Source organism: Leiobunum rupestre, chromosome 9 (genome assembly GCF_980474605.1).
Source record: "Leiobunum rupestre chromosome 9, qqLeiRupe1.1.hap1, whole genome shotgun sequence".
NCBI lineage: Eukaryota > Metazoa > Arthropoda > Arachnida > Opiliones > Sclerosomatidae > Leiobunum > Leiobunum rupestre.
In genome coordinates, this window is record NC_143392.1 from 39,259,570 (window position 1) to 39,287,055 (window position 27,486).

Genomic DNA, 27,486 nt, shown 5'->3' on the forward strand with positions numbered 1-27,486 from the left:
TGTACTCCGTTCTCTACTTACAGCATAAAAGTACAGCTACAGCGTAGTTCGACCGAATTAAAACCGTGCCAGAAATGACTATAGAAATAAATTAAGAGTTAGCAACTTACCAGTTATAATTAATAAACGTCTTTTGTTTTTTAATTATTCGACAAACGAAAATTTTCGTGTTTATTTTACCAGTGGACTAATTTAATGTTAATAATAATAATTATGTTTATTTCGCTAAGAAACACAGTTTTGTTGGTAAGAGCTGAGGCAAAGTTTATTCGGGTTGGTTACCAAGACTACACGAACAAAAATTACGGATAATTTAAAAATGAGATAACAATATAAAAATATTTTAATAATAAATAATAAATAATAAAGAGTACCAATAAAAAATAGATATATCAAAAGAGGAACTATAAAAATATTTAAAAAACCATAAACAAGATATTGCCAAATTTAAAATAATTAAATAAAATTCGGTAAAATAAAGAAATTTAACTATTTTAATTAACATTCAAAACAGAACGCCACAAACTAATATGTTTTGGTTACACGCGCCTGTAGCAGTGTTTCAACCGCATCGCGTTTATGTCACGGGTAAAACTATCTACCAGGGTTCGACCTACCAACGTGATTCCCACAGAGTGCCAATAAAACTATTCCCTGCGAAATATAAGTTAACTAAAATTCGCAATTTAAATTTTATTCTACCATAAATATAGGTACATTTGTTCGAATTTCAATCGTCCGAACGGTGGAACAAATGTTCGAATTTCATTCGTCCGAAACGCCGAAATAAAAAATGTTTCAATTGTTCGAATTGGACAACTTGTTGGTTTCATTCGTCCGAATCGGTAGCATCACTTGTCCGAATTCTGTCGCTAAATTAGTATTTCTTATTGGTTTTTTTTTGGTCCGAATTTTTTTAGTGCAAGAATAAAAAATAAAAAACTACACTGTAAATTAATTTCAATAATAAACGGATATAAGCATTATAATGTCTAATCATTTTATCCTATTATGTCCATTTTTCCTTTGGCCGATATAGTAAGTGGGAATTGCGTTGAATGTTGTGAATATTTTAGGTTAGGTTAGGTTCACGTTAATGTTACTATTTTCTTATATTAACAATATTTTTAAAAAAATGTTCGAAAAAACGGACCAACGATTATTCGAACAAATGAAATTCGCCAGTAAAGTTAACATAAATTGAACGACTAAATCACCAACAAAAGTTGTAAAAAAATTTTCGGGCAAATGAAATACGTTTTCGGACATACGATCCTGTTTTCCGGCATTCGGACAAATGATCATTCGGACATTTGTACCACCGTTCGGACGAATGAAATTCGAACAAATGTACGCAAATCAAATATAGAAGGGAATAAAAAATATGGGACTAAAATAAACACCCTGTGTTTTCTTGTAAGTGATAAATAACACTTTTGTTTTCTTACGCATTGACAGCGTAATGCGTCTTCTAAAGTGGCCATCTTGATGATAGCGATATAACCCGCGAAATAATTTATTTCCCATAAGAGAAAAGACTACAGAAATTGTCGCCATTTACATTGAAATAATTTATTAAAAGCGGATTTATTTTTTGCGGGATCTCGTGGAAGTGGCGCATTGGACGCCGCATAAAGTCCTCCGAAATAAACGCTTTTTCCCAGGCTGGCTGCCCCGTAAAGCGGGCATGCGTGCGACGACGATCAAAACTCGGCGAATCGATTTCCATCGATGAATCAACACCGGAGAGGCCTCCCCCCTCGTTTTTTCGGCCAACCCCCCTTACACTTTCACGTACTAAGTTCCCACCCCGGACCAATGACTAATATTTTAGCTGGACATTGTCTGCTTGGACAGACCGTCTCGAGATAGCGGTGTAAACCATTTCTCTTTCCTCCATTGTCCACTCTGATGAAGGCTCGTGATCGATTACGGGAAATCGATTACCGACTTTACTTTAATCGAATAATTTAATACGCACCAGCGTGTCTAGGACATGTAAAAATGAAAATCTAGAGTTCTATTCTTAGAACGAAATTGATCGGGTGTGAAACGTAATCAATTTTTATTTCATTTTTCGTCCTTTCTTCACTAAATTTATATATATTTAATTTCCTTTTCCCGAATTGAATCGTATATTTCTTTTGTTAAAATGATGGTAACTTTATCCGAGACTCGGGGTGCTATTTGAGAGTCGTAAAATCAGCCAAGCGTAGCTAAGATTCTCAGGCTTTGCTTCCTGATTTGTAATGGGATATATGGATATCGTGATATAATTTCAACGCCGGGTTTCCGGCTTACCAATTACAAAAGACTCAATCGATACGTGAACGGTTTCGAATTTCTTAAATCTTGGGAAATATCTAAATTCTTAAATATATAACAATTAGAATTTTCAAAGGTATCGTTCGATAGAAATGAAGTATCGAGGTCATTCGAGTATTTGACTATCAAAAAACATAATCACTTTTGAGAATGACCTAGAAACGTTGATACCAAGTCCGTGGATTTTTGTCGATATTGACCGTACTTTGTAATCGTTAACAAAGGCTATTGTTGTCCGGAGGTATTGTCTTTAACCGAAAATTAGCCTAAGAAAGTGTCTTCCTCGGCAGAAGATATAGAAGCGCTTTGAATAATGGATAACGCGGCGGTGAAATAGAGAAAGACGCGAGTCTGGCTCGGGGTATATACTTAAATCGGAGCTCTATCTGTCAAAGGGTTGAAGCTAGTTTGACCTTTTCGCTCGTGCATTAAAGTAAAAACGGGCGGGCTTCGGATCGATTCCCAGGGCGTCGTGGAAAGGATGGAAGGCCGTCGTAGCGGAACTAGGTCAGCTATCCACAGCCAACGTATAGGCGGGTCCGTGACGTCACCAGATCCGGGCACTCGATCAATAGTCGAGGCCCCAAAATGGTCCGAGATCCTCACCAACGCCCTTCTCGCTAGTAAGGACCGGCCGACGATCCGCCTCGCCAGTCGCTACCATCTCAGTCCTCCTTACCAACCCTTCAAGTTCCAAGGCCCTTTCCAAAAGGGGATTCTGAAATGTCTAAGCTTGTTGTACACGATACAGCGTATAATTGTCGTAGACGTATAGCTCATTCCGACGCTTCTTAGGGGATCTTTTGTTTGGGGATGTACCGGGGATGGGACTAATAAAGAGAAACGTAATGGGACTAGCTACCGGAAGCGGCCATGTTATCTTCTTTCAACATAAGCCGGGTTTTCGCCGAGTCCAGGTTATAGCGACAAAAAAATCATGAAAATATATACGTTCAGAATTTAATTTAATTTATCATTGGGTAATACGGGAAGCGAAATTCGTCGCATAGCCCAGAGGCCATTCTACGAAGGACCAACATTTTTCGCTGATACGTTAGGAGCGCAGTTTCTTCCGTAAAAGATAAAGTATTGATTTTTCTACGACGAAATATTTTTAAGTTTTGTTTCGAGGGAATTAGAGTGTGTTTAAGTAGCGTTTACATAATTATAACGGACATTTTGGAAGCCACAAGTGTAAGAAAAGGCAAATAAGATAAGTTAGAGGAAAATGTTGATGGTGGAGGAGAGGAAAATAAAATCTGGTTAATATTAAACTCTGGAAGTTGCGGTTTCTTGAACTTGAAATTTTATATAGGATTCTGTCCTTTTCTTTAGCGGGGGAGGTTTGAACGGATTCGCTTGACCGAGTACGCGAGACGAACCAACCACGCACACTTTTAACCCTTATACAAACAACTCCGTTGTCCCCAAAACCTTTTGCATATTTCTCCACGTCCTCGAGTTTCTAATACACGATTCTTTTTTTTATCTTTATCTCATTTAAGTATTATTGTTATTTTTATTCCAGCCTGCGTTCCAAAAATTATTTATTGTTATTTCCTGCGGGACAACTCCTTCCTTGAAAAAAAATCGTGTCTTTGTCATTTGAAACTGTTTAAATCTCATTTGTAAAGCCCTTGATATCATTTTTCCGAATCAAAATGTATTTTCGGGTCGCTTCTCGGCGTGCTCCATATCAAACAAAAATGGGGGTTCACCATGAATAAGAATTAGGACTTTTATTTGTTATTCCGATGTGGATTTGTTTATTGTCTTTGAAAATGACAGACAACTGTTTTTTCAAGTTTCTCTCGAGTGCGATTGTCCTCGTTCGTGTTTTGAAGGAAGTGTATGAAACTTTTATTATAACGGTTACATATTGAAATGCTTAATTCAATTTTGTTTCGGTAGTGGTTTTAGTATGAATTAAATTTACATTTAGATTATTGAGTTTGTACTTACACAAAAATATTTGTTGATTTATTTGAAATACTTAATTTTTTTTCGGTTGTGGGTTTAGTAAGAATTAAATTTACTTTTTAGATTATTGAGTATTTGTACTTCCAAAAATAAAAAAATATTCGTTGATTTATTTGAAATACTTAATTTAATTTAAAATAATTGTTTAGATTAGTGAATATTTAAGAGTATACAAATATTTTAAATATTCAATTCTAAATTATTTTCTAATGTGAACCAGGTTTAGTTAAATATTTCGAATATAATTATTCCAATACCTTTCTGTCTAGCTTAATTAGGAATTAAATCCTTTAAATATGCCAAATTAATAGTAGTTATTTCGCTTTATAACATTATTCATTAGAAGCTAATCAATTTTAATAATTGTATGAAATTGAGGTCTCAATAAGCTATAAGGTTTCGTTTGCTAACATATTATCGGAATTTTGTCATGAAAACTGAAATGTTTGGAATACCTCCAAATAAGAATATAGACCGCCAGTATTCTGGGGAACAACTGGGAGGTTGCGAAGCCCTAAAATGGCCACCTAAGGGAGCTTTTGAGGCCTGAAGCCCTTGATAATCCCTAAGTAATCCGACCTATCTTAAACAGTGCCGGCAGCACCAGAATCAAATCTCAGCAGCCTGCCATCATAAAAATTGTAGTGGCGAATATTTAAAAAAAGAAGACTTCTTCCATGCGTGAAAAAAATCGGGTTAAAAGTAAGCCCGGAGGAAGGGGGAGCTTGTGACTCTTACGAAATTCTGGTGTGTCTCGTCCCACCCCAACACCGCTGTCGTTATGTCAGTTGAGGCCTCGGCACTCGCTCGCTCTTCTGTATCCACAAAACACATACCCCAAAAACTGGCAGCACCCCCCCCCCCCTTCAACGCCTAAAAATCTACCCGCAGAGTATAAAATATATATATATACTTTATAGGAGCGACTTTCGATCGGATTGTGCGGTGTAGACCCGCTTGTTACCAAAACTGGCCCCTTTTGACGTCATAAGGGCGGAAGAGTAGGGATCCGTGGTCCCGTTAGAATTAGAGGTTGATCATTACGTTATATTTACTAGTAAAATTGACTTTGAATTTTTTTACGATTTAGTTAAAATATTTTGTAGTTTTAATCTACAAGAATTAAATTTCACTTTAAATCGTACTAGAAATTACTTTATTATTTTTCAGTTAAATATCTTTAAATTTCCCCTAGTTACTTAATAGCAAAAAATTCTAGAATTTTAAGAACCTAAAATATCAGCTTTATTTTTATTAAAATTTAAGAAAGGATATATTTCTCAATTCATAAATAATTATTAATTATTTAAGAATTTTAAATTAAAAAATATTTACAATTTAGATCATATATTTTAATTTCTTCGAAAAACGTGTATTCGGCCCAAGTACAGGGAATGGCGTGTAGTTTTTGGACCAAAAAATGGAGGTTTATACTTTCCGTGTGTAGATCAATCTCTGACTATGGTGGCGCCTATCGCGGGTTCTGATTGCAAGTATAGAATACGGTATATTTTTCCCGCTTTTTTCGTCATCCCCGTACATAGCCTCCCGCCAAAATATCCACCTATATAAATGTTCAAAAATCACCTCTCTTTAGAGGTTGGGGAAAAATATCTCGAAAATATATATATTCACCCCACCTGGCTTCGGGCGCCGGCCAAATTCACTAGACCTTGTCTCGCGCGCGTTAAGGTTAGCTTAACTATACCTTAACCGTCTTTCCAACAAGATTGAACCGTCATCTGACGTTGCAATAGCGCCTACTTCACCCATCGTAGCTTCCTTCACCGTAGTGCCAGCTAACCTTCGGGTTCTACCTCTCCTGGCTTTTGGGCGTAATACTTTAGGGGAACCGGCGTTTGGAGCAGGGGGCTATACCTATCAAAAATGGTTCTTTGACAGTTAAGAGTATCGCCTTGGAAAGCGGGAAACTTTAAATGAAGAAGGGACGAATAGGTGGACTACCGCTTCGCTGACAAGTGACTCGGGATATCTTTACTTTGAACATTTTAATGACTGAAACTTATGCGCCAGGTTCGAATTTTGTATTTCGATAAAATGACGGTTGGGATTGGGGAGGGTATCAAAATTTGAAAAAATTCAACCCGTGTTCAAACCCCATCGCCATTACATTTTAATTGTGTTACTAAATAAGATTTATAAAATTTATAATAAAAAAATTCATCGTTATTAATACGATTTCCGTTTCAATTAGTTATAATAATTCTTAGAAAAATTTGCGGTAGAAATTAAAATCGATAATTTATCCGTTAATAAATTATTAATTTGAATTTCTTTTAAATCTTTAAATACTGTATATTTTATACACGAGTAGGAAAAATAATTGAAATCCAAAATGCAAAAATAATTAACTAATACTATAAATAATAATTAAAAAAGTATAAATTCTTACCTCTGAAAGTTGCGGGAAATCACTGAGTGCATCTCTGATGGTTTTAGCGGCCGTGAGGCTGACCACCAAGCAGACGAAGAATCCGCTGACCAGTACTTGTGATTTCATGATTTTTGCGTATCTTTGTAATCAATTAATTAATTATATTAAATCCTGCTGGATTGGAGGTTATTTTTTTTTAAGAATGGCGTGAATTTTAAATAGATTTTTTAATAGAAGAGAAGAGAATAGGGTTTTAAATTTCGATAAATTTGGGAGAAACACTTAAAAATACACGTAAAACTGGGATTTTTTTTAATATTATGACAATAATTTTTTTTTTTCGTTTCCAGACACGACACACGGGTAAACTGAAAAAGATAACGCGTTTGATTTTTCTATTAAATTCCTTTTTCTTTGGTATTAATATATAATAATTACGGGTACGAAGGCCGTAAGAATGGATATAACTATATATAATAAATCTGGATTTGTTATATATTTCTTCAATGACTTAATATTTCGCGACTGGCCGTTTCTCTCTCGAATGCACCGAAAACACCCAGATCATCTTTCGAGACGCTGTCTTATTCGGACAGGTCCGTGGATAGATTTCTCTCTCTCTCCTTTACCCGATTAATCCTTTCACAATGTCCGTCCGCGGTGGTCAGTTATATCGTTTGTCGTATAGTATCGCTCCGCCGCGAACTGGTCGTTTCCTTTGCAAAACCACTGGGCTGCTGCCGCTGATATTCGAACGAGAAAACTTAGCTACACTCACGCTAGATGCGGCCTCACTCGTCGTCAGAGCTCAGACTCTGGCTAGCTAACAGTCGCGGCATTCGGCGAATCGCCTTTTTTTCCGCTTACGAAACAGCGCCGCGACTCACGTCGATCATAGAGGGAGTTACTGTGCCGGTTCCGCAAGATGGAAGCCGAGTCCCGAGGACGTACGTGAAGCCCAATTACCGGCGTAGCATCTCTTTCCTTCTTCAATTCGAGTTTACGCCGTTACGACGCGTTTTTGTCCCGACCGCACCCTCTTTTTCCGACGCGGACATTCGACTCTATTTGTCATTCTTTAGGCCTAATTATTTAAATGACGATGTAAGCCTAAAATTTCGGTAATTCGTAATGTTTTATTTGTTTAAGTTTGTTTATGGCTGCGTTTGGTTTAATTTTAAATATTGTTGATAAATCGATCGATTGGGATAGGTCACCAGTTCTGTATTACCCTAGTTCGATCGTTCGATCGCGGTGAAAACTCCATCTATAATTTGATTTACTCGTTTTGATATAAAATAACTTGGGTGATTAATCTTAAAAATAATTAGAATAATAGTTTCATTGTATAGTATTCAAAATGGGTAGGGCGTGGGTGATTTTATTTAGTTTGTGGTTTGAATTGCGATCAAAAGCGGCTGTATGATGCGCTAGCGCCATCTTTATTGTAAAAAGTTAAATAATCGATATATTACTTGATTTAAGCGATAATACTATTTTTTCGATAACCTTGAACCGAAAGCGGAAAACTAAATTTTCATCAGCGAATGAGGAAAAACCGAGGGGCTGATCACTCCGCGTAATCGGTGTACAGAGCCGTACCTTTGACTGTACTAATGGGATTACGCGTAATCTTTAAAGTCCCAGCCTTGGCAGTGGTAATCTAAGCGTAATCCGGTGTACAGATTTTCTAAGAGTGGTTAGCCCCTCGGGAAAAACATTTTTGCCACTTATGTTTGCTTCTTTTTCGATATAATAATTTTCTTGGCATTCTACTATGGACCAAGTGTCTAAGGGAAATCAAGTTTTCCAGTTGTTTGACAGCATGGACACTGTATCTCTAGAGAAACAGTGTGTCAGAATTTATAACCCGGTGTACGGGTAAGATTAAAACCACACCACCGGAGGTCTATCATCATAGTGCCCTACGCCAGCGTCCACAGCCCGGAGAGGTGACAAATCCAACATGGGTAGTAGTACCCTACTACTGATGGTCTCACCTTAGACGCGAGCCACTCAACCCAGCAGAAGGTACAACAATGGGGTGACCAACCCCTCACTTCGCACACAGCAGTGGGAATAAGATCGGATGCTATAGCAACTCCAGCCGACACCCTACCTACGTAGGTAGAGAGTCATACCCTTCAGAAAGAGCTCCTAAGGGGGGACGACGGGCACACAGCGGTCCACATAACCCGGTACAGCTGGCACCTGAGATCCCGTTGTGCTCCAAAAGGGCGGGAAACAAGACCACTGCGCCTCATACGGAGACCCGCCGCCCCACAGCAGGCTACCCAATCCTCCAAGGCGGCCAGTTTTCCTGGACCATCTCCGTTAGCCTGAGACGAGGCTCAGTTTCCAGCCCATAGCTGACTGAAGCCGGAGGTGGAGATAGGACCATTTGATCAGAGCTAACATCTCCCAGTGCGCCACCACCCTTATCGTTTACAAGAGCCGGACAACGACTCCCTGGTAAAGCCACCAGTTATTGCACACTCTGATCCATTTAGGGCCTGTCCATGTTCAGCCTATAGATTCCGTTCAAGAACAGTACTGGAGGTAGCTTGAAATAGCAGGGCTGCCACTGATTTTTCAAAATCAAATTTCTTGATCATTTCCATATATTTTTGCAAAAATTGTTCAATTTTTAATCTATATTCAAACAAAATGATATTCCCTGACTTATTTACTAATTCATAAAATTTCCTGACTTATTTACTAATTCATAAAATTTCCTGACTTATTTACTAATTCATAAAATTTCCTGACTTATTTACTAATTCATAAAATTTCCTGACTTATTTACTAATTCATAAAATTCCCTGACTTATTTACTAGTTCATCAAATTCCTTGACTTATTTACTAATTCATAAAATTCCCTGACTTTTCCCATCGAAATCGGATTTTCAGATACTTTGGCAACCCTGCAGCTGCGTGCGCCAAGACAGTTTGTCCAAAATCAAGGATTTATTCAATTTTTCCCAAAATCACGGCCAACTTTGATGACGCGCAATCAAAGTTGGCTGAATTTACCCAATGATACCCATAGAAATCTCATAGGTAACTAGAATGCTGCCGCCTACGGCCGAGCTTGACACCAGTTCGCCTTGAACCTTCAGCCAATGAGAGGCCGTAGAGTGGTTCCAAGGAGGATAATAATCCTCCTTGGTTCCGTTACTATAGCGGGAGATAGGTGACGTCATTCTCTCCAGTGACATTAAATTCTTGGCAGAACCGCTCTTTGAGCTCTGATTGGCTGAGATCTGGCTACGTCTGCCACGGCGTTTGGGCCATTTGCCAGTTACACGGCAGCATTCTAGTTACCTATGAGATTTCTATGATGATACCAGATCTAGGGAATTTTGGACCTCGAAAATTCGAAAAAGGAAAAATGAAAATCAGACCGAAAGTCAACGAATATTCACGAAATCTAGGAAAAATTCGAGGTGGGGATGATTTTAAAGCAACGCTGTTAAAAATTCAAAAGATTTCACAAAATTGATTAAATTTAATGAATTACAATAAAAATAGCCACGGATAGTATCAAAAATATATGTATTTTTATTAGCCTCGAATCTTAATTTGGTATTTTATTTAAGCATTCGTTGCAGATATAAATTGTAAAATAAAACAATATTAGATAATAATTATAGGTATATAGTTTATTTTGAAAAAATTGAACACTACGGTTTTCCCAGAGTTATTTTACTTATGTAAATATGTCTCTTAGGTTAAATTTGGAAAATTACGGAATTTTCACGCCATCAAAGGGAAATTTCACCTGGCATCACAGAATTTACCATAATTTAATTTTCTAATACAGCAATTAAATTTGTCATAGAAACTGGAGAAATGTTTTCTCCGATTTCTATCATTACAATACTGTTTATAAATTTTAAAATTACGTTCCATGGTTATTTTGCAATAATTAAAAGTTTTATAAAAGACTGATACTTCATGGTTAAATAAAATGTTTTTATTTCCATGAAGTATCAGTCTTTTATAAAACTTTTAATTATTACAATACTGTTTCATTATTCCAGAAAGAAATTAAAAAAGAAATCAGTTTTCCAAAAGCAACTTACGCAAACAAAACTTACAAAAAACAAACATTCGATTTTATGAAAATGTGATTTATTTTGCATTAAAACAGCCATACTTCATTGTGATTTTACATACTTAAATGTAATTTTTAAAAGATTACACAATATTCAAGTTTTATAATTTTGATAGTAATAATTACAACAAAGGCGAAGAACTAATTATAAATTTCAATAATATCTTTTATGTTTACGTCGTCTACCAGTTTTAAAATATGAATATTTTTAGTATGAGAGATGAGGAACTAAATGAAAACAAAGGCATACTTCAAAATTTGATTTGTACAAATTTTGGTGAAAACATACAAATTTATGAAGTGAATAGAACTTCTCGGTTGAAAATGGTTCACATGTACATGAAGCTGAATCTGCGTGAATACAATTAACAAAACACTTCCGTTGTAACAATTAAAATAGCTTATAAAAATAGTTAATTACATAATTGTATAAATATAAATACTGACCAATCTACATAAATATCTAAAATACTGTAAATACAGTAGTAACATAGTACAATTTTAGACGAGTAATTGTAAAAACCCCGCTAAACAATTTTACATCCACTCGATACGATGGATCACAAAATATATACGATATTTCATAGCTTTTTAAAATTTATATAAAAATAATATAAAATATATTACTTTGAAGAGTAACAGTTCAATGTTACATTCATAATGACCCTAAAGAACTCTATATAAACTGAAATTATACAATTTTGTAAAAGTATTAAATATATTAGGAAACAAAACCCAAAAAAAAAATACATTTGAACAGTATTTAACACTAACAAAAATACAAATTTTACAAAAGATCTTTGGTACCTGCTAAGGGCTTGCGGTAAGCTGGAAATGATCGGTCCGTATCCTTGGGCATTATCGTACAGTTCAAAAAGAGGCGCCGCAACCAATTTGTAGTTCTTGGGAACAGCAAACAAAGCTGAAGCAAGAAAAATGTTCGCTTGATAAGTCTAACACTGTTTTTTTTTCCGTTTCTCTTCTATTCCCCTTCAGTCAATTGCAAAAATACTATTACAATTTCTAAAAGAGACTTATCTGACAACTAAAAGTCGAACCGTACCATATTCTTGGTTATTTACGAATTTTTATACATTAGTTAGAAGATAAAAACTGCAACAAAAACAATGGGCTAGCGGCGGATATTATACAATTAAAACTATCATTTAACAACCAGACAGCTAACATTGTTACTTATATAAAATTTGATCTCCTCTTTACATATAGTCGTACATGTAAAAAATAAAGCCTTTACAATAAGGCTTGGTATAGTAATATACAAATTTGTTTACACACGTATAACCTACGTATGACTGCCACTTGGAAGTCCAAATATATACACAAATAGAAAAATAAGCTTAAAAGTACAAAACATGCAAAGGGAATCGGGGAAATTTAAGAAAAGCTAATAAAATTTTAAGATATTCCAACTGGCAATCAACAGTAGGTTTAACAATTGTGCACTTATTGTACAACATCTCTCAAACGCGAGAGCGATATACATGTTTTTGTTCTTGCAATATTTGTACTCCTCGGGTATAAACTATAAAATTAACAGTTACATAGTAACAATTCCCAAATCAGAATAAATAATAGATTAACATCTAAATTAACAGCACTCTTTTTAAATGTATAATCTTGGAAAAGCTATAGAAAAGCCTAAAAACGTTACAGTTTGTAATGAGTGACTATTATTTTACGTGATACGTATACCTTTTTCAGGCAATTGTACTAAATACAGCCGTTTATGCTCTTTGGGTTTTGTGATGTGAGGTGGCACGTAAGGGTACTGAAATGGTGTAAAAAATCCAATTACAAGTATATCGAAAAAAGGAGTTGGGACATCAAGAGAAAAGAAGAGATGAAAAGAGTACTAACTACCTGTGGTGGTTCAAAATTAGGCCTCCACCAATTACCAACAGTATCTTCTACGACCCAATCTTGTTGTACACCATCTTGTCTACCCAAAATCTAAAATATTGAGTGTCACTTCTCATTTCCACCAATAGTGAAATGAAATATACAAATACATACTTCTGTCATCAGCCTTTTTAAACCATCAACTTCTTCTTCGCCAGTATTTAATTCACCCCCAGGCCTAAAATTAACACGTTTAAAGTTGTAGTTTAAAAAATTAACACATTCTTTGAATAGGCTATATACAGTTTGAAGAATGTTGTTCCTAGCTGCAATAGTAGTACATGAGGAAGACCATGTTCGTGTACTAAAAGTACCCCTTCAACTGAACGTCTCATTCCTAACTTTTCGAATTCATCTCGCATACGCTGAAACCGGGCTGGTACGGAGCTGTCCCTTTCGTAAAGAGCTTCTTTTGTGCCAAATGTGTAATTTGTGAGTGGATACCTGAAGGAAAATAATTCACATGACAAAGAGTAAGGCTTAAAACATGAGGCGAATAAGCCTTGGTCAATCATGAATTTTTTTTAAACATCTTATATACATACTAAAGACAGAATTTAAGTCATCACTTACAAATTAACTCCTCTACTTAACGTTAGTGACAAAACGTTGTTGTTAGAAGTCATATATTTCCCGGAAGTAAATTGGTTTTGGCTGGAACCTTTCGGCCATCCAGCACTTCGCGTATGGGCAGCCATTTTCCCTTCTTGAATCTCGTCGTTGACCTTGATCGCTTCTGAATTGTTCATTTTAAATGCGCATGAAGTTAAATAATAGGAACATTTACTAAAATAATAATTAAGCAAATCTTATTTTCGTAATAATTCTTCAATGATTCGGTCAAAATTCAACTTGTTAAATTAAGAGATAGATTTCCTAGGATTCGCAAATTCAAACCGGTAGAATGCGCCACATTACGATCATCACGACACGTATGAGATAAATTGACGTGTTTTTATCAGAGGCATTGTTTTGAACCGATAAATTAGTTAACCAGTTAAAGATATATAATATATATTTTGTTAGAGAAATATCAACATCTTTATACTACTAATGTTTTACAGAGGGAAAATATGGTTTATAAATCAATGCATTTTTTTTTCTTTTCACAGTAACACACGTGGTAAATATTTGTCGAGATACGGACACATCCGCGTTTTGTCGGAAACTTCGACCCACAGGAAACTGCCTAGAGTTCGACCATGGAAGAACGCCGCCGCCGTTCAAGCCGCCACCCCGGCTTTTTGTGTCATTTTCGGCGCACCGTAAACCAACTTTTGAGCTCATCTCCTCTCATCGAATTTCGCTAATTAATCTAACCTCGCGCACACCTCCGCTAGTTTTGTTGAAAAGCTGATCTCATCTCACGCACTTTTCCGTTTATGGAAGTCATAAAATATCTCCTTTCAATCTCCTCTCTCAGAAATGTGTACTTTGTGAAACTCCTCTCACACTCCTCTCCTTTTGAAGTTTTGCGCATCTCTCCTCCTATCAAATTCTCACAGGGGTAGAACAACGACCATCACTGGCCGGTGGACACGTTAGATTCAGTGGCGTAACTAGGAACTCCGCCCCCCCCCCCCCCGCGAAAAACGACTCTGGGCCCTTTTAAATAGCACCTATTTTAATCTTGAACGTTTGGGGGCCCACCCGCGCCGCGGGGTCTGCGCAGGGCCGTGCAGAGGTATCCTGGGGCCCGGGGCAAACTTACTCGCGGGCCCCTTCGATTTGCACCCCCTCCTTGAGCCCTGAAAACTTTTCCCAAGTTGTCTTGATTTGCACCCCCCCCTTGAGCTTCTTCGATGGGCCCTACAGCTACGGGCCCTCCTCGTGGGCCCTTTTCGCCCGGGCCCTGGGGATTTTGCCCCCCCCCCCCCTCTGCACGGCCCTGGGTCTGCGGGGGCGCTATTTACGTCACTGGTTAGATTTATTGTCTTTAACTTATTTATAGCCTTATAACGTCAGCATATTACATAATTATTTCGAAGAAGTTCACGTTTTTATATTTCTTTTGTTTTGGTTTTCTTACATCTAAACTCAAACTCCCCTCCTCTCACCACCGCCATCTAACTTTTTAGCTGAACTTCTCTCATCGTATTTCACTAATTAAACTAACCTCGCTCACACTCCAAATACATTCTTTGAAAAATCTTATTTCCACTCACTCTACTCTCACTTAAATTCATAGCCTCCTATCAATTGCCCTCACTGATCTCACGCTGAGAGGAGAGTGCCCATCACTGACTAGTAGAGCCGGTGAACTTTGAGGGTGCATGAGAAATTTGAGTGTAGATTACGACTTTTTTTTTAGAGAAATACAGGGTGCTAACTAAAAAACGATAAAAGGAAAATAACTCCAAATGTATTTTAGCTGGGAATTTGAAACTTTTAGGACACATAGAACATGCAGGGGGTCACTTGACAACGGAAATTTCCATTTCACGTTTTAGGTGTAAATAATTTTGATCCTTCCTTATTTGACCAATAACAAGTCTAGGGAATTTAGACAAAAACATGAAGGTCGTGATGAAAATAATTTATCAGAGACCAGGTTGAAGGGATAATAACTCGAATAATACTCATGCTAGAGTATTAAAATTTGCTAGACATACTCATATGGTCAGTGGCGTAGCTAGTAAAATTTGACCTATGGCAAACCGTAGAAATTGCGCCCCTTCCCAGGTGGTCAGAATTATAGTAAATGGAATATAAGTGAAACTTTAGTTATTTTTTAATAACTATAATCTTTTATTGTACAAGAAATATTGTGTAATTCGACACCAACTTTATAGTGTTACCTTCCTTGCTTTGATTCACGAAAATTTGTCAATAATATCGTTGAAGTCTGTTTTTTCCGTTTGTTCTCTCGCGATAAGTTAGCAAAGCAAGTTCACACAACCTTCCTTGGCCCCAGGCAGTTTTCCAAAAATTTACCTGAATCTAATCTCAACTTAGAGATGTATATAACGGAAATATAAACATTAAAAAAAACCTAAAACACAACACCAAAGCAGACCGCCAAAAAAATTTAAAACATAATTGGCACCCCCCCGCCATGGCTGCTATACCCTAGATACGCCTCTGCAACTGGTAGATCGTCTTTTGAAATTGATAACTCGGATCACCTTTAATTAATGGTTCAAGGTCAGTCAAAGTTTATCTCGAGAATCAATGGATTTAAAGAAATCCTTCCAATTTGAAAGGTTTTTATCATGGTGTTTTGAATCGGGCTAAAGCCATTTAGACTTAAAATTTCAATTTACACACTTTTTAAATTAGAACCATTTCTTTAAATCCCTTGGTTCTTGAGATAAACTTTGAATGACCTTGAACTACGAGTTGAATATCATCCGAGGTTGCCAATTCTAGACTTTTACGAAATGAGTATGTCTATAGGAAATGTTGATACTTTAGCATGAGTACTTTTCGAGTTAAAAGCCCTTCAACCTGGTCTCTAGTACAATATTTTCATCACAACTTTTCTGTTTTTGTCTAAATTCCCTAGACTTGTTATTGGTAAAATTAGGTGGTTTCAATGTCATTTACACCTAAAATGTGACGGGGTACACTATTCTAATTGAAAAAAAACTTTGTATCTCTAATGGTTCTCGAGATTAATTTTAAATGACCTTTTGTGTCCTCAAAGTTTCAAATTCCTAGCTAAAACACATTTTGATTTATTGACCCTTTAGTTAACACCCTGTATTAAAAGGTTCTGCAGGTTTATGAAGTCAGTTTAGTTAATGAGGGAAATTGTTAAGCTTAGCCACCGATTAGATGTTGCCACCGAGGAGAAACAAACATGTGGAGTGTAATTGTTGGATTGTGAAATTAGGTTTTTAAATTAAAATAAAATTAAGAAACCCCGGCATTTTAAAACCTGGTTTTTTCATTTTAATTTTGTAACTGAAATTGCCTGGAGCCTGCAAAGATGCATGTTTCGTATTTACATCCTTCATGGATACGTCTCGTAATAACTAAATTATATACTTATGGTAATACTAAGAACGTACTTAAGTACCTGAACGAGTACTTGTTAATCAGTGGTTAAAAAATGTTTACCTGGTGAATACGGAATTTGAAACAAATAAATCCTAGGCTGTAGATGGCGCTACATGCAGATTTTAGGGAGAATGGACGATTGCCTTGGCTCAATGTTCTTAGAGACCTAAGTACGTTCTAGACTATAACGAATATTTTCCGAAAATAAATGTGCAAGTTCCAAACACCTAGAGATGTGAGCCGGTTAATTTAAGTAATGGTAAAATACGGTAAATTTAACGAGTGGTTTTACCATATAAATTTACAATTTTTTTATAAATTAAAAACCACCCAAAAATATTTTGATAAACTTCAAATAAAAGAAGAAACAATTATATTTTACTTTCGACCAGAAAACCAAATCATTTTCCTGTTAAAGACTCCGAATTTCTGGCTCTGTGATTTTACGTTCCATACATTTAAATGTATTTCTAAGCTGTTATCTAGGAGGTTTATCTAAGTTTAATGTAAAACACTATTTTAATAATTATTGTTACATCAAACGATTATTTTGATTAAATAAAACAATTCATGTTAAATTTACCGTTATTATTTTTACCGGTAAATTAAAATCACTACAAACACCTCGCCGCCATTTATCGCTTGTAAAAGTAATTAATTATGTTACACTTTTCACAACAAAAGGAAAGCCCAAGCTGAAGTCAAAGTTATGTCCTTGTCTGCTTTTTCGCCTTAGTACTGCTTATTTCTAACTATTCTCTTTGCTATTCTTACGCTGAGAAAATTTGCTTCTTTGGATGTTTTTCAATGTTTTCAAATGTGACCACAGCTCATCAAATGGTCTCGTGGGAAGTTTACGAGCTGACATTACACGTAAACATTGTAGATGGCGCCACTTCCTAGTGTTTGGAAATTTTGGATTAAATCTCATTGGAGATTCAGTTTGATCAATACCGTAGCATAGACTTATTGCTATTTACAACTGGATAAATGCGTGTTTTATGAAAATACACCTTAATTACAACAGTGTTCTGTAAACTTTAACTGTTATCACAAGTAACATAAAATCAGGTTAAGAAAGGTCAAATATCTAGTACCATTTTCCGGTAAATCGTCGGCGGGAATTTCGAATTTGGCCTTTTTTGTTGAATTCCTAAATGTTCCTGCGTGTGTTATATGAATCCTTTTTTTTTTGAATTTCTATTGCGTAAATTTCAAAGTGATCATTAAATATTTAATGTAGATTATTATTTTTAAGCTTCATTATAGCGTATTTTTAGTATTTGAATAAAAGAGTACGGAAAATTAGCAGATATATCAACGATGACCTAAAGAAAGAAGCGGTTAGAAGTATAAACTAACCAAACCATTCCCTTTCAAGGGCAGTAAGAGGAACTTATCTACAACATTTGAAAGCTATCTTATCAGAATTTAAACTGATATACTGAATGAAATATATTATAAATATCTACATTCTACTGGTACTTTTATTTAATCTAGAAAATTAAAGGTCAATTCACCTTTTGTCTCTCGAACAATCGTCATTCTCCCCTCGTTTTTTAGTTTATATAGCCACGTGTTGATGGCGCCAGGTATTTTTATAGTTCCTTAGTTGCGCGTTGGCGGCGCCAAGTATTTTGTCCCTATAACCAAAAGTAGCATAAGACCCAAAAGTGTGTCAGCTGTACCTTCGCGCCTATTAAAATTTCTAGTGAGACCTAGTCTATAGACTACATAACCTACTAGTTGGAATAGTACTAGCAACTCTGGCGTCATTTTATCTCTTAGATTTACTCACCCGTAGACATACGTTCTAAAACGCCTCACTCGGCGGCGCTGGAGTACCACGATTTTGATGTCGTATTTTCCGACCCCCTTTCGTTTCCCTTTTTTACTTTGCGACAAACTCTCATTAACTACTATACCGTTCTGACACACTTTTGGGTCTTATGCTACTTTTGCTATAACGCATAGCACGTAAAGGGGGTCGGAACTGCATTTCGAATCCTCAGATATAAAAGTGCCTCTACTACTTTCTATCTCTATGGTGGGAACAGCTCGCGGAGAGTTCTGCAAATAATTCAGGTACCAAGAATATTCTAAAACCCATCTTCGCATACTTTGTAGCGAAAGTTTATCTGCTTTCGTTTTTTTTTATGGTACGCTTTTGCAAGGATTGTCGCCATCTCTGTTTACAGTTTGTGATTAAAAGCAGGCTAACTTACGCCACGAAGTATGCGAGGCTTAATGCTATAATTCCGTATTCTTAGGTACCTGAATGTGGTTAGCACTTTCGCCTCGCAGCAAGAGGTGCCGGGTTCGATCCCAGCTTGTGGCACTGGGTGAAAACTCGGAACAACTCCTTCCGCGTTGAGTTTGCAAGTCCTCACCCCACTGGTTTAAGGGGTTTTTCCCCGAGCTCTTCGGTTTCCCCTTCCATAAAAACTTGTTGAGGTTAACGGTAATAGTTAGTGTAGGGAGCTGTTGGCTCGATCGCGTGGCATGCAGGGCTTGCCACCACCCTCCTACACAGTGTAACCCGGCCACCTGAATTAAAGGCTTCAAAAGTCGCTTGATGACTTAGGCCTAAGGTGGTGCCTTGGGAATTCGCCTAGCTGATTATTATTATTATTATTATTATTATTATTATTATTATTATTATTTGTTTAAATTGTCATTGGCGAAATAGACTATCAATTTATTTAATTACACTTAGGAAGAATGCCTATGTTGAGCGTTGCTTTTAATCACCCTCACGCTCGCAAAAAGGCCCAAATTCACGCGCAAATAATTTATAATTATTATCAAGAATGTGTTTATTTATAACAAAGATAATATAGAACTCCTTTCCCTAGATCCGAATACTGAGAGTCTTCGGATTGACGGATTGTACCGAAGCGTTTACCCACTTTCGGCACGTGACCTCCGAAAACTCGGCCCCCATCAGTCGCTGCCATCTAGGAGCAACAAACAGATGGACAAAGCAGCTAGCCTTTAAAGGGAATATAACCTGCAAAGCAATCTTTACGGAAGACCCCTTCAATTTTTCAAATGTCCCTGTACAGTGGCGCCAAACATTTTTAAAGCCAAAGGCAAGAGCGGCCAGAGCTGCAAGCGTTGGTGTTCCACACCAAATAGCTGAGGTTATATTCCCTTTAAAGTTAAACACGCTAACGCAGTGTTGTATATAAATTTCATTGAACGAGCCTTTACGCTGAACGTTTTACGGAAATAGGGAAGACAATTTCCGAATTTTCCCCTTCCGACGGCAGCAGGCGCTAAAGCCAATGAAAAACGTACACAAGAAAATCCACGACTTTTGACGGGTTGCGTTCTCCTTGTGTGGGGTGCTGTGTATGTTGCTCCTAACTCCCATACTTTTATCTTGGCTAACTTTGATAACTCACTATTGCTTGAACAGCACATTATCAAAGTTTGCCGTAGTTTTATCTTCTGTTTGGTTCCCATAGTAACTATGGAGCTAATAAATTCGGAGTTCCAGAAAGAAGTGGGTAAATGCTATTGACTACGCGCGAGGCTGTGATTTCGAATCTAGGATAAGAGGTTTATATTATCTTTATTTATACTTAGGGAGAATGACTATCTTAGAACGATCCGTGGGCATGGTTGTATACTATTGGACCGAATCCCGTTTGACCGAATCCCATTGAACCGAAAAGTATTTTCGTTTATAGCCCAACATGGCGGGATTCAGTTGAATAGGAAATTTAAATCTGGTTCGTTTTCACTTCGGGTAGGTTAGTTCAGGTTGGGTTAGGTTAGGTTAGGTTAGTTCAGGTTGGGTTAGGTTAGGTTATGTTAGGTTAGGTTGGGTTGGGTTAGGTTAGGTTAGGTTAGTTTAGGTTAGGTTAGGTTCGGTTAGGTTAGGTTAGGTTAGATATGGTAGGCAACTATTTCACGTCGGGTCTTATCAAGGTTATTTTCCAAAATTAAACCCGGAAAATATCAAATTTCAAGGGAAAAAGGTCTAAAAATACACGTCGGTACGAAATAATAAATATTTAAGACATAGTTTAGTCCAAATTATATACACTATCGTCACGTAACCTACGATATATAAATATGTATCACTAACGGTATATTGATTGAAAACCGCGCAAAACGCGGTTTTCGGTCGATTGGAATTCGGTTGAATGGTACAATCGGACGAATGGGATTTCGGTCCAATGGTCTACAATCGTGGGCATAATGGTCGAAATTTATCCCGGCACGTGAGGGGGGAAGGAAAAACGAGACCGGCGTGTGCTTCCATAGCGTCGGAAGACGTCAATGTTTGGGAACCAATAAGATACTGGCCTAAATCAATTTTTTAGGGGATGAAGCTTAATTACTCTTCGAGCATGAAGGGATTCGGGAACAACGCTAAAAATCGTCTCAACCTAATTATTATCCCTAAGTATAAATAATGACATTATTGGTATTTAAAGAAGCCCAAATTATCGCCCAAACAATATTGTTATTATTATTAAAATAACAAATATAAATAATCAGGTGTACCAAATATTTCCGAGTGACTACCCCCTCGAAGCAAACGCAAAACCTTGACGAACCCCGTAATGCAGTCTGTCTTGTCAGGAATCCATACATCTACTTGGAATACTTATCGCGGCAGATTTTCGTCTCGATGTGGCTGACGGTTTTTTGACGCCACTATGTTAACTTAACAAACAACAACGTGAGAGGGAGCATGCGCAGAGGGGATTTTTCTCTCGTAGGGCGAGCCGCTCTGATCCAGGCGCCAAGTCTCAGGGGGCGCCACAGTGGTAAAGAAAAATAAAGGAAAAATATATTTTTATATTAGGGAAAAGCAAGTGGGGTGCTCCATCCTAAACCTTGCCTCGGGCCGGCACTGAGGCGGGGTCAAAACCGTCAGAGTGATCTTACCATACGCGATACGGCAGGATAAGCATTCCAAGTAGAGGTATGGATTCCCGGTCTTGTGAATAGCTCTCACAAGGAGACATCCCGAAGTGTAACCCACCGATTTTGTTCAAACTCGGGGGATTGGTAGACCTTCGTGTATCATGAAAAATACTAAAGGGAATTTATTCAATGGGCAACCGTTTTGCCATGGCAACGAAAAATATTTTTGACAACACAAAATATTAAATTTTCCCATTGAAAATAACATGGGATCAAAAGTTGATAAGTTTTGTCAATTTTTATCTATTTTTTCTATTTTTGGCATTTTCGAATTTTTGAAATTTGTTAAAATTTTTCACAGGGGGGGCCCTAGGAATCGGTCAGAATCCCATGTTATTTTCAATGGGACAATTTAAATTTTTTGTTGTCAAAAACATTTACGTTGCCATGGCAAAACGGTTTCCCATTGAATAAATTCCCTTTAGTATTTTTTATGATACATGAAGGTCTACCAATCCCCCGAGTTTGAACATTATCGGTGGGTTACACATCGGGATGTCTCCTTGTTAGTCAAATTTTTGCACGCGAAGAATATTAAGTGTCACACTTATGTAAGCATATTATACACTTATGGTCTTACTTATTACTTATACGTTACTTATGCCTTTATTAATATATTTTTTAATACCGTTATTTCTTGGGAGAACGTTATTCCGTCTCCTTAAATCGTTTTCGGTCGTACATAGAGAGGGTCTATGGACGCGATGCTGGTTGATTATCCATAATAAAAAGATGCGGAGGAAGGAGGCTGCTTCACGAATGGAGAGCATTTTTATCGGCGGGTGGGCCGAAGACAGGAAATGGCGCGGAAACGCAACTCAACGATGCATAACCGGCCCTGCACTGTTGCCGTAATTTTTGATGGTTTAGGTTTAGAATCCGTCCCCCATCCCCTCCCCTGTACGGAAGATGAGGCTGCTAAGATTCTTCCATAGAAAGAAATAAAGAATTTATCTCCATTGGGGTTCATATAATGAGGCTGAAATAGCGCGTGAGAATCTAAACAAGTAGCGGTGTATACGATGATCTATAATCGAAGTCTACTTCGATATACGTACGGACGATTAGACGCTTGGAATTCGAATATTTCCCTCTGCTTAAGTTATATTGCCTATTTTTCACGCTACTTATACGTATATGTATAGGTATAAATTTTAATAATTACTTTGTGGGCGTATTTCCAAAAGGGAATAAATATAGCCCGTGAGTGTACAATTAAAATCATAATAATAATAATAATCTGCTTCTGTTTCATAAGTGTAATAATTACTTTAATAAGTTTGCTAGTTTGTCGATTTTTCTTACTAAAGCAAATTTGATCTTTCTTTCCAAAGTAAATTTGATTTTTATTTCCCAAGGAAATTGGATTTTTATTTCCAAAGGAAATTCGATTTTTCTTTAAAAAAAAAATTGATTTTTCTTTCCAAAAAAAACTTGATTTTACTTTCGAAAGTAAATTTAATTTTTCTTTCGAAAATAAACTTGATTTTTCTTTCGAAAGTATATTTGAATTTTTCATTCCAAAAAAAAACTTGATTTTTCTTTCTTGAATAAACTTTATTTTTCTTTTCAAAGTAAACTTGGTTTTTCTTTCCAAAGTAAACTTGTTTTTTCTTTCCAAAGTAAACTTGGCTTTTCTTTCCAAAGTAAACTTGGCTTTTCTTTCCAAAGTAAACTTGTTTTTTCTTTCCAAAGTGAACTTGGTTTTTCTTTCCAAAGTAAACTTGTTTTTTCTTTCCAAAGTAAACTTGGCTTTTCTTTCCAAAGTAAACTTGGCTTTTCTTTCCAAAGTAAACTTGTTTTTTCTTTCCAAAGTGAACTTGGTTTTTCTTTCCAAAGTAAACTTGTTTTTTCTTTCCAAAGTGAACTTGGTTTTTCTTTCCAAAGTAAACTTGCATAAAAAAATAAAATATGCATTGAGTTGGGAATATTAATCTAGAGGTCGAAACAGAACGTCGGATTTCAGTATTTCGCAAAACAAGTTTAAAAAAAAATAAGAATACTGCCGTCTGCTCCCAAAGACGAGAAAACTTTACCATTCTACCCATGGCGCCGTCTATCTCTCAATGGTTCGTTCAAATAAAGACCTTTTCACACGAGCCAACTTTTCAAATCAAAATGCTGAGTCAGCAAAAATGGATCAGTGATCCATTTTTTCTCGCGTACTTTTTTGGTGGATCAACTCATCGAACTTTTATTCACACGAACCAACTAGCTGACTCAACTCAAAGTTGACTCATCTAGTTGGGTCAAAAAGTTGGCTCGTGTGAAAAGGCCTTAAGACGCGTTAAGATGGCGCCACGGGTCATATGATAACGTTTTCTCGTCATTTTCGAGGAGACGGCACATTCGTAATTTTCAAAAACTTGTTTCGCGAGGAGTAGATTTGATTGGATCTCTAGATTAATATTCCCAACTCAATGGTAGGAACCATGGAGATAGAAAGAAGTAGAGGCACTATTGCGGGTGAAGGCTACCTAAGGGAAAAAAGCGTGGCGCTACCTATCAGTTACTGGAGAAACTAAATAGGCGGAAAATACAAATTGTAACTTTTGAAAACCAAACTTTTTAGGCTTGCAATAGGTTTTAATATTATACATAAAGTGAAATATGTTGAAGTGCGACGGACAGCCATTTCAGCGGCGTGTCTCCATCGGACAACACCAATGAGGTAGAATAAATAGAGACCTACCATTTCGCGGGACAGTATTTGTTGAGTTGGAGAGTTAGTAAATGAACTTAAGCAAATCATGTTGGTGCCATCTATCGTGTTATTGGGAAACTAAACCTTAACATATTTTGCAAAAGTGTCTGCTTATAGAAACAGATGGCGCTAACACGATTGGATAAAGTTGAAACTTAAGCCTAATTCTCCTACTCAAATAAAACATGTCCCGCGAATCCCAGATTTGTTTGTATCTCTAGTTCATATTCTACCTCATTGGACAACACGAAAACGCTTTAATTTTCTGGAGTCTCCTCCACTCTTTTTCCCCTTTCGTAGCTACCCGTCTCCCTAACCAAAATGCTGCGACGGACAGCCAGCCGCGACAGCCATTTTATCCGTGACAGCCAGTTTTCCTGGCAAGTTTCCACAGTAACGATTGGCTCTCTCTCCCTTAGAAAAATGTCTGTGAAGGCCCATGAACCAAATAACACGCGTGTCAGTCACCCATTGCTGCACCTTCTGCTGGGTTGAGTGGCTTGCGTCAAAGGTGCGACCATCAGTAGTAGGGTACTACTACCCATGCAGGATTTGTCACCTGTCCGGGCACTATGATGATAGACCTCCGGTGGTATGGTCTCTGTTACTAGGTACACCGGGCTATAAATTCTGACACACAGTCACCGACATTTTACTGCTAAAAACACGCCAAAATAATTTTGAAACACCGAATAAATTTATTTATTGGGAAACAACCTTTGCACAATTTTGTAAGAAAATGTTTATTGATGGAAAGATATCTCACGGTGATTAAGATACGTCTCGACAACTTCGTCGTATTCCCGGAAATAGTCGGTTTGGGGAATCGCACGTAGCAAACGGTTCGCTCTGACAAGGAAAGGTACCCTAACCAGAGGCATAGGAAAGGGTGGTATATCGACGGCCAGTGCGAGTGACGAGAAAGGGATAGTGTCCTCCACTTGGAGAGGCCAATCATCATCAACAGCTTGGTCGTCATCAATCCCATGGTCGTCACCAACGTCATCAATTTCTCGCGTGATTTGGTGAGGCCGATCTTCCCCAACATCCATGGGCTCTTCAGCCATTTGAAGGTCACCTTGTTCCCTCGGCGGAATGGGGAAAAGAAACTGGGCTTCTTCGTCTCTACGCATACAATCAAACTGAAAGGCCAGTGTCATTTTCTCTTTCTCGGTCAACGGAGGATGCATAACTATCATCGTCTTTCTGGATACGTAAGAGTGCGCTCGCAAATCTGGCAGAAGCACTTCGATGAGTAAACGACGGGAACCTTCTCCAATAAACTCGAAATGAATCAATCGGTCGTCGCTCAGATTATCCAAATACCGGTAAAACTGCGCCGGGTTGAACTCTCCATCCCTGATCTAAAGATTCGTAACGTTTGACGTCGTCGAAAAAGGATGAAACCGAATGGGTAAAAAATACCTCATCCGTGAGTGTTTCAATATCGATAGGTGGATGTCCTCGGTAAAGACTAACTGAGGGAGGCAAACTCATCTTATTTATATCCATGGATGGAATGATACCTTCGACGAAATAGCTGTTTATTCCTTCTTTGGGAAAGTCCCGTTCTACCCCCTGGAAATTATTCAACAATAATACAACAATATTTATATTAATAGTATTATTTCGTAAGAAACGTACCTCATCACGAATAATGAGGCATTCCATTTTTGTCAGTAATAATTTTGCAAATATATTTAGGCCTCGTAAGCGTAAAAAATTCAGTTAATAACGAATTATTAAGCACGCGTGTTTTAAATTCAAAACTCGTGTTTGCGGCACGTGACTGACGACAAGTAAATCACGTTGGCTTGGTTTAATAAAGTCGTAACTTGCAAAATTTACTTTTGATAAATTCAACTTTAAAGTTTTAGAACCTTATACTAAATCAGGTATTTTAGAGAAGTATAAAATAGAAACTATTTTACAGTATAATATATATGAAAAACAAGTTGCAATGAGTTAAAAAACTAAAATCTAATGTTAAAATAGAAAATATCAAGTTACTACATTTTTCAACCCAGTTGTTTAGATTAATAAAATCGTAACTTGAAGTTACTACTTTTTTAAACCCAGTTGTTTAGATCAATAATATCGTAACTTGAAGTTACTACTTTTTTAAACCCAGTTGTTTAGATCAATAATATCGTAACTTGAAGTTACTACTTTTTTAAACCCAGTTGTTTAGATCAATAATATCGTAACTTGAAGTTACTTAATTAATTTTAAACATTTTTTCTGGATTAATAATATCGTAAACAAGATACAAATTTTTTTAAATTGTAATATCTCCATAACTATAAATTATATTTAATTTTTAACTGAATTAGGGTAAAGATCGTCCGTTTTTAGTTTAGAAAATGTCCTCAGTAGAGTTACGACTTTAATAAACCAAGCCAACGATCAAACGTTTGTAAATTAACGGCCAACTTTGATCTCGCGCTATAGCAGCCAACCCAATCTTTGAAGTAAGTAAAACTAGGAGCAAAGATATCTGTATAGTTTAAGCGCCTCTAGCGGAATATTATTTTTATAATAGTTTTTGCCTCGAAGCCAATATAAAAAACTGTATGAGTTCAGCGTCACGCTTGTTATAGCTGGCTCACGGAATTTCGGCGAATGGGTTGGCCACTATAGCGCGAGATCAAAGTTGACCGTGGTAAATTTTACTCATTTTTAATAAAATATCTTGTACATAATCGTGGCCTACGTTAATATAAAGGCCCACGCACCCCCCCCTGACTAGTGGGGTACATTTTAACGAACCGGCGACCAATTCGCGAAAGATGGCTCTCTGATCTTAACCTAATGAGAGGTTCTCAAAAGGTTAGGCATCGCCTTTTCCAAATGAGACAACACAATTTATAATAAAACCATTTAGATTAAATATTCTTATTTAGATAAGAGAAAACCTAGAGCAAAAATAACAAAAAGTAATTGCAGACTTAATTTTAATTTTATTTTTTGAATTATACGTACATCTCATTTCCTGTACTTAAAAAAATTTAAAGTTGATGTTCTATCTATCCAGATCAACGGTGGTCTTTTTTAAAATATAATAGTTTACATTTAAGGCCCAAACACACATACGGTTC

At 36.8% G+C, this 27,486-nt stretch overlaps 3 protein-coding genes and 1 long non-coding RNA gene across 9 annotated transcripts in view; 1 reads left to right on the forward strand and 3 right to left on the reverse strand.

Moving 5' to 3' along the window:
- The window catches only part of LOC149927430 (uncharacterized), a 29,111-nt gene extending 25,196 nt beyond the window's left edge, over window positions 1-3,915 (forward strand). The window contains exon 3 of the long non-coding RNA XR_016473793.1: window positions 3,854-3,915. This is a non-coding gene — a long non-coding RNA (uncharacterized LOC149927430). The remainder of the gene's footprint in view (window positions 1-3,853) is intronic.
- The window catches only part of Fas1 (fasciclin 1 Fas1 domain-containing), a 68,933-nt gene extending 61,414 nt beyond the window's left edge, over window positions 1-7,519 (reverse strand). Inside the window, exons 1-2 of one of the 2 annotated variants that reach the window (XM_090158254.1) lie at window positions 7,330-7,519; window positions 6,719-6,839 (exon numbers count right to left, since the gene is read on the reverse strand). In XM_090158254.1, the coding sequence (XP_090014380.1) occupies window positions 6,719-6,826 (108 nt within the window). In that variant the 5' untranslated portion in view covers window positions 6,827-6,839; window positions 7,330-7,519. Of the gene's footprint in view, window positions 1-6,718 lie in introns of both variants that reach the window. The other variant, XM_090158255.1, reaches the window with a different exon arrangement.
- A 3,337-nt stretch (window positions 7,520-10,856) lies between these two features.
- Window positions 10,857-13,714, reverse strand: Cpsf5 (cleavage and polyadenylation specificity factor subunit 5). Of its 5 annotated transcripts, none has more exons than XM_090158531.1 (8): window positions 13,312-13,709; window positions 12,982-13,182; window positions 12,853-12,916; window positions 12,700-12,789; window positions 12,532-12,607; window positions 11,626-11,740; window positions 11,108-11,169; window positions 10,857-11,046 (listed from the first exon to the last, which is right to left on the reverse strand). In XM_090158531.1, exons 1-7 carry the CDS (start codon window positions 13,485-13,487, stop codon window positions 11,148-11,150), a joined length of 744 nt encoding a protein of 247 aa, XP_090014657.1. In that variant the 5' UTR covers window positions 13,488-13,709; the 3' UTR covers window positions 10,857-11,046; window positions 11,108-11,147. The 5 variants fall into 5 exon arrangements, 2 of the variants coding, with proteins under 2 accessions (XP_090014657.1, XP_090014656.1); XM_090158530.1 differs by having other exon boundaries at window positions 10,858-11,046; window positions 12,697-12,789; window positions 13,312-13,706; XR_016473811.1 differs by having other exon boundaries at window positions 10,865-11,000; window positions 11,069-11,169; window positions 12,697-12,789; window positions 13,312-13,707.
- Window positions 13,715-25,063: 11,349 nt separating this feature from the next.
- Window positions 25,064-26,181, reverse strand: LOC149927432 (uncharacterized). The gene is made up of 3 exons (XM_090158909.1): window positions 26,033-26,181; window positions 25,814-25,966; window positions 25,064-25,752 (listed from the first exon to the last, which is right to left on the reverse strand). The coding sequence occupies exons 1-3, from the start codon at window positions 26,057-26,059 to the stop codon at window positions 25,132-25,134; spliced, it is 801 nt and encodes a 266-aa protein (XP_090015035.1). The 5' UTR covers window positions 26,060-26,181; the 3' UTR covers window positions 25,064-25,131.
- Window positions 26,182-27,486: the final 1,305 nt, after the last annotated feature.

Bases quoted from the DNA above. Each gene is read 5' to 3' on its own strand.
- LOC149927432 (XM_090158909.1), bottom strand. From the start codon at position 26,059: ATGGAATGCCTCATTATTCGTGATGAG. The intron at 25,967-26,032 runs GTACGTTTCTTA...AATAATTTCCAG, and splicing joins GCCTCATTATTCGTGATGAG to GGGGTAGAACGGGACTTTCC. The intron at 25,753-25,813 runs GTATTTTTTACC...ACGAATCTTTAG, and splicing joins TTGAAACACTCACGGATGAG to ATCAGGGATGGAGAGTTCAA.
- Cpsf5 (XM_090158530.1), bottom strand. From the start codon at position 13,487: ATGAACAATTCAGAAGCGATCAAGGTCAACGACGAGATTCAAGAAGGG. The intron at 13,183-13,311 runs GTAAGTGATGAC...ATTTTCCTTCAG, and splicing joins TTAAGTAGAGGAGTTAATTT to GTATCCACTCACAAATTACA. The intron at 11,741-12,531 runs GTATACGTATCA...TTCTTGCTTCAG, and splicing joins AGTACAATTGCCTGAAAAAG to CTTTGTTTGCTGTTCCCAAG.